This window comes from Nomascus leucogenys, chromosome 7b, assembly GCF_006542625.1.
Source record: "Nomascus leucogenys isolate Asia chromosome 7b, Asia_NLE_v1, whole genome shotgun sequence".
Lineage (NCBI taxonomy): Eukaryota > Metazoa > Chordata > Mammalia > Primates > Hylobatidae > Nomascus > Nomascus leucogenys.
In genome coordinates, this window is record NC_044387.1 from 52,540,114 (window position 1) to 52,548,067 (window position 7,954).

Sequence of the window (7,954 nt, forward strand, 5' to 3'; positions counted from 1 at the left end):
GCCTCCGAGTAGGTCTTATGGAAAGGAAGAGCTTATAGGATGGAACCTACAAGATGTGACCTCACTTCCTTGCTGACAGACCCCCAACCGAACTTAGAATTCTGGTAACTAGGCACCCGTAGTCTAGAGACAGCCCCATTTCCAGCTCACTTTGTAGGCGATGCTCGAGAGAACAACATGTTCTCCTGCTGTATCCCGACATGCTGCCGACCTCCTCGTCGCAAAAGAGACCAAAATGAGAGTCATTCCCGAGAATATAGAGTTGGTTCAACCCTCACCCTCGACGCCTCTGGCCCTTTGCCAGAAGGCACCCACAGGTAACACAGGGCCCGGGCAGGCCCATCCAGGCCAGGCCTCAGCTGTGCCCATCAGGGCAGCCCTAAGCCCTCCCCATCACCATGTGTTTGGGGGAAACAGGAGATGAGGGGCCTTCCCTGGACAGGAGCAGGTAGGTTGTCAGGTGTTTGGAGCCTGGTACGTATGTCAGGTTCACAGCCCACGCCATGCCTGGCAGGATGGGATGGTGAGTGTCGAGGACACAGTTTGTCTGCTCAGATCTGAATCCCAAGACCTCAAGCTGTCATCTGCCAGAGACCCCAAGCTTCTCTGGCTGGAGGTCTATGCAGATGCTCCTACGTGCCAAATCTTGTGTGTGTGTGTGTGTGTGTGGGTGGGTGGGGGGTGCCAGGGAGGAGCTCTAATGGGGGTGTCCCACGGTGGGGTCAGCCAGGCAGCCCACTGACACCTCTTGGCCCGGCTCTTGGGCACTCTCTTCGCAGAGCTCCACACAGCAGATCAAGCAGGAGCTGTTGGATGGATTCAATTTCTCCGTCTTCAAAGAAGGGCAGGTGCAGCACGCCACCAACCACGGCCAGTGCTGGTCTAGGGTGAGATTGGGCACAGAAGGGTCTCCACAGGCAGGGACTCGAGAAAACCAGGGTGGGCCCAGGACTCAAACACGAATCTGGGGACTCCCTAGGTTCTGTCCTAGGGCTTTCCCACTTGACTGACCCACTGTCCCCTCCCAAAGGAATCTGGCTGCCGTTAGTCCCCAGTGGCAACTTGGTTACAGCCAAAGTCCCATTCACCTATCAGAGGAAGATCAGAGAAAATCTTTCTGTTTTCACTTTATGCTATGCCAGGAGTATCTCAGCATGTTGCCCCAACAATTGAGCAGAAGGGTAACACTGTAGCAACACACTCATACTGTTATTTTAACTCCCCACCCTAAGTGTATCTCCAGCAACAGGCAGCTCCGATGCCCTGCCAGACCTCCTCCAGGACTTAAAATCCAACACTTTTACACTAACAAGGTGGGTGGGGGGCGTTGATTACAACAAAAGAAGGTGAAGCTACTCTATGCATTTGTCTTTAAAGTGTCATCTCACAGAACTCATCCCTGCAGCCCCATCAGGCAGGAGCTGGAACCTCACATGTCACTGTAACATTCCTTAAGGGAGGCCATTTTCCACAGCGGGTCAGCCTCTCAGTGCTGGTGGAGCCCGTTGTGATAAAATTCCCTTTCGAGGCAGCCTTTCTACAAGGAGCATAATCCTATGTGTGTCCTAATGGGCTGGAGCAGTTTGCCAGGGCTGCCATAACATGGCACCCTGACTGAAGGGCTTAACCACAGAAATCTGGTTCCTCACAATTCTGGAGACTGGAAGTCCAACGTCAAGCTGTCAGCCTGGGGTGGTTTCTCTGGGCCTCTCTCCTTGCCTTGGAGATGGCTGACTTCTATCTCGGTCAGCACAGGGTCTTCTCTTGAACTTCTCTGTGCGCTGACCCCCTCTCCTTGTAAGAACCCCAGGCAAATTAAATTAGGGCCACTCTAATGAACTCACTTCACCTGAATCACCTCTTGGAGCACTCTGTCCAGACACAGTCACGTCCTGCGTCTCTGGGTTTGAGAAGAGAAACATTTACATTTGGGAGAGGGGACACAATTCAACCCATAAAATACGCAAATCCCCTGCAGCAGACAGACACCCAGGAAAGGGATATCTGAGTGAAAGGATACGCAGATATCAAGTTTCAACAGCTCTAGCCAGTTGACTTTCCAAAAGGGCTCCAGCTGGTCACACGGTCACCAGCAGCCTCTGAAGGTAGCTGCTTCTCTGAACGCAGCCTCCCCTGAATACTAACGTGCTTTTAACTTTTTGCCAATCTGCTGTCTGTGTGGCAGAGAAAATCACCTTGTTTCATTTCCACTTTCAAACATACATTTGCATAACCTTTCACAGCACCTGGCTGCGTTTTCTCTTCCCCGAGTCGCCTCACAGATCCTAGGCCTTGGGATGCGCTTCCTCCCACCCTGGAGTCTTCCGGCATTTTCCCCTTGGCCGGGGCTGGGATGGCCATAGCTGTTTCTCCAGACTCATGTTCATGTTAAAGGAACAAAAACAATCATATCCCTTAAGTCAAAGGGATCTTCTAGAGCATCTTGTCCTGTGTGCTGTCGCTAAAATGAGGAGGGGACAGGGCTTCCCCAGGCCCTTCCTCTCCATATCTGAGGGTGGCCTAGAGGGAATTTCATCCAGTCCTCCTGTGGAGGGTGCTCACTTCTGACCCGGGTGCTGCTGAGCAGCCATTTGACATCCAAAAGCCCGCGTCTCCTCTTCTCCACCATGAGGATGATTTCTGAGGACTTGCAGGGATGATGCTCTTCATGCAGGTTGTTGACATAGACGGTGTCATTGCCCCACAGCTGACAAACACCGTGACGATGCCTTGAAGGCAGGAATCGTTTTATCATTCTCCATCCTCACATGCAATTTTACTTTGAAAGCCTAGAACGCTTTTCACCATAGGCACCCAAGTTCTCCACATGCACAAGTCCCTGAAGGGTTGGTGCTTCTTGGTGTGAGTTCCAGATCCCGACCCTCTGGTGGTTCCTGATGTTACCACTGACCCCCATGTCCCTCCTTGTCCCCTTAGTATGAAAACGAGATCTGCAGGATGCCAACTTTCCAGCCCGGCACAGGGGAGAAGCTGTTGGAGTCCCTGGTTCCAGCCTTTCTAACTAAACCCATCTCCTCCTATGCCACCTGCCTGGGTCCCTCCTGCGACTTCATCACCGTGCCACACTTTTTGGAACTACTGGTTAGAAGGTGAGTGTCCATCCCCTCCAAGGCATGGAGGTGCCTCTGTCCCCTACTGACTGTCTTGAAGATGCAGCTCTCCGAGCCTTGGTTGGCTCCTCTGGAACAGGGAGTAGTGAGAAGATGAACCCTACAGGGTTCTTGTAGGGACTGAATGATCCAAGACACGGCAAACAAAGGGGTTCCAAGAGCCTAAAACTCTGGAAAATCTGCTGGGGGTGCTGTGATTCATGTTTATTACTTTTCTCTTCCCCGTCACTGAAGCAGCTCTCAGCATTCTGCCTCAATGGCCCATATCCCTCGCTGTTTGGAAAAACACATAGAAAGCAAGTCTACAATGGCATTGGTAAAGGATGTCTGAGATTCCTTCTGGCTGGTCTTTCTCCTTGATACAGACAGAAGAGCGGTCCCTTGCTGCTGAAAAAGGAGTCACAGGCCCACATCTGGAGGGGCTCACCAGGATTCTCCAATGCTTGGGATTCACTCATTCAACACATACATACAAAACACCTCATTTGCACATCGCTCTTTTTGTGGCTTGGCATAATTTCATAAGCAAAGCAGACGACAATCCCTGGGCCTCGATTCTACTCAGAGTCAGGCGCTCACAGTAGACAGAATAAACAAGTCATATCTACAGAATGTTACAGGTGAAACCCTCATGGCCTCCTCTACGTATGGTGGCATCCTCCCAGATTCTGACTAGAATGACGGAGCCCAGCAACAAGTATAAACTGGGTGGATTTAGGGCTCTGAAGGGCCTTTTCACCCACAAAACATGGGGGAAAATATGTGGACTCTGGCTGGGGATAGACTAAAGGAGGCCTGAGGCTCATACTTCTTGTAATTCCCAAGACAAGGCTGACATCTGGGGACTTCCCCCGCAAGAGGCAAATAGTGAGTTCTGTAAATAGGTCCCCTGCAAAGGAGAGGGGAGGCTGGGGTCACAGCTGGCCACTGAGAGTGCCATCCCCAGCACTGTGGCTACCCAGCTGTCCCTGTCCTCCTCCACCACCCTCTGCTCCTAACCCCAGAACCAGGGGACCCAGAGCAGGAACTCTGATGAGCAACCTGCTCACAAATCTGCCTGCAGCTGCAGTCTTGAGCGCCCAGGTGGCACAGTGCTGTGCTCCAGGGCCTTTGGGAAGAGAATGTCAGTGGGAAGCCAGGGCGCACAAGGGTCTGTACAGCCCTGCTGCATGACCAGGTCTGCCCCTTCCACGACAGCACTGATGGCTTGGGGTAGGGTGGGGCTGTCCCCTACACAGGCAGCAACAGGCCAGGGACCCAGAACCAGGCAAGGGTGCCCTGGAGGGTTGTGGGGGAGAAGGCCAGGCTTCTGACTCAGCTGTCCACTCCATCACCAGCACCATCAGCTCCACTTTGTTCAACCGGCCCCCTGAAAACACTTCAGTTTGCTATCAGCCCCCACAACGATCATCTTTCTGGATAAAGCTGGCCTTCAGGAACTTCGCCTGGCCTGGACTGGGATTGGAGGACCATCAGGAAATTGTCCTAGGCCAGTTGGTGCTTCCGGAGCCCAACGAGGCCAAGCCAGATGGTGAGGGCGCTTGCAGTCTGGAAGACTTTCCAGGCGTGGTGTTTTGGGGCTACAATTCCCTTAAATTCCATCCGGCCATTTCTGTGCTTGCAAAGCCCAGTGAAAAATGACTGGTGTGGTGACCTTTTCTCCTTTTCCAGATCCTGCTCCACCTCCTGGGCAACACGCACTAACAATGCCAGCCCTGGAGCCAGCACCACCACTGCTGGCGGACCTGGGGCCTGCTCTGGAGCCAGAGTCACATGCAGCCCTGGGTGTACCAGGGTATCTACATTCAGCACCAGGGCCAGCACCAGCACCAGGGGAAGGGCCCCCTCCAGGGACAGTGCTGGAGCCACACTCAGCTCCAGAGTCCCCCTGTCCCTGTCCCGGGACTGTAAAGAACCAACCCAGTGAGGAGCTGCCTAACATCACGACCTTCCCTCCCAGGCTGCTGGCAGAGCAGCTGACCCTCATGGATGTGGTGGGCAGCTAGGCTTTGCAGGCTGTGTCTCTGGCACCAGCTGTCTCAGACCAGCCTCTCCCTGAGGAGCAGACAATGCCCTGGGTCCAATTTCAGCTCCACTTCTTACCAACCATGGGATCTGGATGAGTTTCCTTACACACAAGCCTTCCCTGTCTGCATGTGGACAGCACAGATGGGACATCGCCCATACCAGCTGCACAGAGTGTGCAGATTGAACGACAGGGGAAGGACAGAAAGCAGGGCAGGGCAGGTGCTCACTGTGGGGCAGGCAGGGCCATAAGTCACTCACCCGGCTGCTCAGCAACCTCACTACCCTCAGCGCTTATTAGGTACCTGATGCATGCTGGATTCTATGGCAGACACCCAGACAGAGACCATAGTTGCAGCTGCCACAAGGAAAGTGCACTGGTATGGAGAGAAGGAGTAGAGGGCTGATTGGGATGGGAGGAAGACAAGGCCCCAAGATGGGCAAGCCTGAGCCACCTTCTAGTTCTTGGAGTCAGGATGGCCTGGGAGAAAATGTCACTCTCTCTTCCCACCCTTGCCGGGTTCTGGGCCATGATGCATTCAGGGCCCTCGGTGTTTGGCAGAAAACCAAACCCAGGGACTCCCACAAGTCTGGAGCCCATTTTAAAGCTTTCTGAGCTCCAGCTTGGTTCCTGCCAGAGACCATGGATGACTGTGAGCTCAGTCCTCGCCTGGGACTGTGGGTGACTCTGAGCTGGGGTGTGCTGTGGCCATGACACTCTCCTCCTCCCCCAAGGAGCTGTTCAAGAAGGTGGTGCTCTACAAATGCTTGGGCTCCATCTGGGGCCAACGACATAAGAAGGGGAATGAGCACGTGGCACCCACAGTTCGTGCCACCATCGCACACGTCAACAGGCTCACCAACTGTGGCACCACCTCCTGCCTCGGGGACCACAGCATGAGGGCCCTGGACAGGGCCAGGGTGGTGGAGCACTGGATCAAGGTGGCCAGGGTAAGCCATGGTTGGGCCTGAGGATTCCCTCTTTAAAAATGGGGAACTTCCTCTTTTCCCCCATCGGCTTTCAGGATTGACATCTGTATCTCTGGCCTGAGCCCTGCACATCCCCTAGGCCCTTCTTGTCAGAGCTTCACTGACCTTGACTCCCATGGCCCAGCGGTGGCTGCTCACTTCCGACCTGGGTTCTTCGTTGGGTCGAACTAAAATCCTCCTAGATGAGTGACATTCACTCGGCACCAGGTGTGCCCTCCTGAGGCTCCCCAGGCCTCTGCTTCAGCCAGGAGGGGAGATCTCAGCAGAGAGGGCTGAGGCTGAAGTGGGCCAGACTCCACCTCTGGACCTCACAGCTCACTCTTCCCTCTCCAGGAGTGCCTAAGCCTCAACAACTTCTCCTCGGTGCACGCCATCGTCTCTGCTCTGTGCAGCAACCCAATACATTGGCTACACAAGACGTGGGCTGGAGTGTCCAGGTGAGGAGGGCTCTCTCCATGGGAGCATCAGGGTTGACCTAGGGACCCATAGGTCTCACCATGTTCCCTCAACGACTCTGAAAGGTTCTTGGAGACCAGGGACACTGGAGGCAGGGATGGGCCGGTGGGTGTGGTCACTAAGCTGCCCTGGACTCCTAGGCAAGGATTTCTTTTATGTTGAGGGAGTTTTCGGGTATTCCTTGTTTTTTTATCAAAAATGAGGCCGGGTGCAGTGGCTCACACCTGTAATCCCAGCACTTTGGGAGGCCGAGGCGGGCAGATCACGAGGTCAGGAGATCAAGACCATCCTGGCTAACACGGTGAAAGCCCGTCTCTACTAAAAATACAAAACAAAAAAATAGCCGGGTGTGGTGTTAGGCACCTGTAGTCTCAGCTACTCGGGAGCCTGAGGCAGGAGAATGGCGTGAACCCAGGAGGCGGAGCTTGCAGTGAGCTGAGATCGCGCCACTGCACTCCAGCCTGGGCAACAGAGCAAGACTCCGTCTCAAAAAAAAAAAAAAAAAAAAAAAAAAAGAGTTTTGTCAAAGCTTTTTCTCTACCATGTGCTTTTTTCTCCTTCATTCTATTAACGTGGTGTATTACTTTGACTGATTTTCCTATATTGAACAATCCTTCCATTCTGAGAAAAAAATCCATGTGCTCCTGGTATATAATCCATTCGATATGGTATAAGGTTTGCTAGTATTTCATTGATTTTTGCATTAATATTGATAAAGGATACTGTAGTTTTATGTTCTTGTAGCGTCTTTGTCTCTTTTTGACATCAGGGTAATGAGGGCCTCATATAATGAGTTAGGAAGTGTTTTCTCCTCTTTGATTTTTTTTTCCTTTTTTAAAAAATTCGAGATGGGTTTTGCCGTGTTGCCCAGGCTGGTCTCCAACTCCTGAGCTCAAACGATCTGCCCGCCTCAGCCTCCCAAAGTGCTGGGATTACAGGCACCCGCCACCATGCCTGGCTTAATATTTGTATTTTTAGTAGAGTCGGGGTTTCACCATGTTGGCCAGGTTTATCTTGAACTTTTGACCTCAGGCAATCCACCTGCCTCGGCCTCCCAAAATGCTGAGATTACAGGCGTGAGCCACTGCAACTGGCTGGGATTTCTTTACATATTCTGGATATTAACCCCTTATCAGATATATGGTTTACAAATGTTTTCTCCCATTCCATAGGTTGCCTTCTTACTCTGTTAATAATGTCCTTTGATTCACAAATGTTTTAAATTTTTGTTATCCAATTCATCTATTTTTATTGCTCTTCAATTCTGTTTATCTCTGCTTTAAGCTTTATCATTGCTTTCATTCTGCTAGCTTCAGTTTAGTTTGCTCTTCTTTTTCTAGTTATGTAAGGTA

General features: G+C 52.3%; 1 protein-coding gene across 1 annotated transcript in view; it reads left to right on the forward strand.

The window, feature by feature from the left end:
- LOC115835869 (ral-GDS-related protein-like) overlaps positions 1-6,587 on the forward strand; it is a 10,415-nt gene extending 3,828 nt beyond the window's left edge. Inside the window, 7 exon segments of the mRNA XM_030815176.1 lie at positions 780-920; positions 922-939; positions 2,938-3,110; positions 4,469-4,662; positions 4,803-5,125; positions 5,892-6,107; positions 6,480-6,587. Coding sequence (XP_030671036.1) covers positions 780-920; positions 922-939; positions 2,938-3,110; positions 4,469-4,662; positions 4,803-5,125; positions 5,892-6,107; positions 6,480-6,587 — 1,173 coding nt within the window.
- The last annotated feature ends 1,367 nt before the right edge of the window (positions 6,588-7,954 follow it).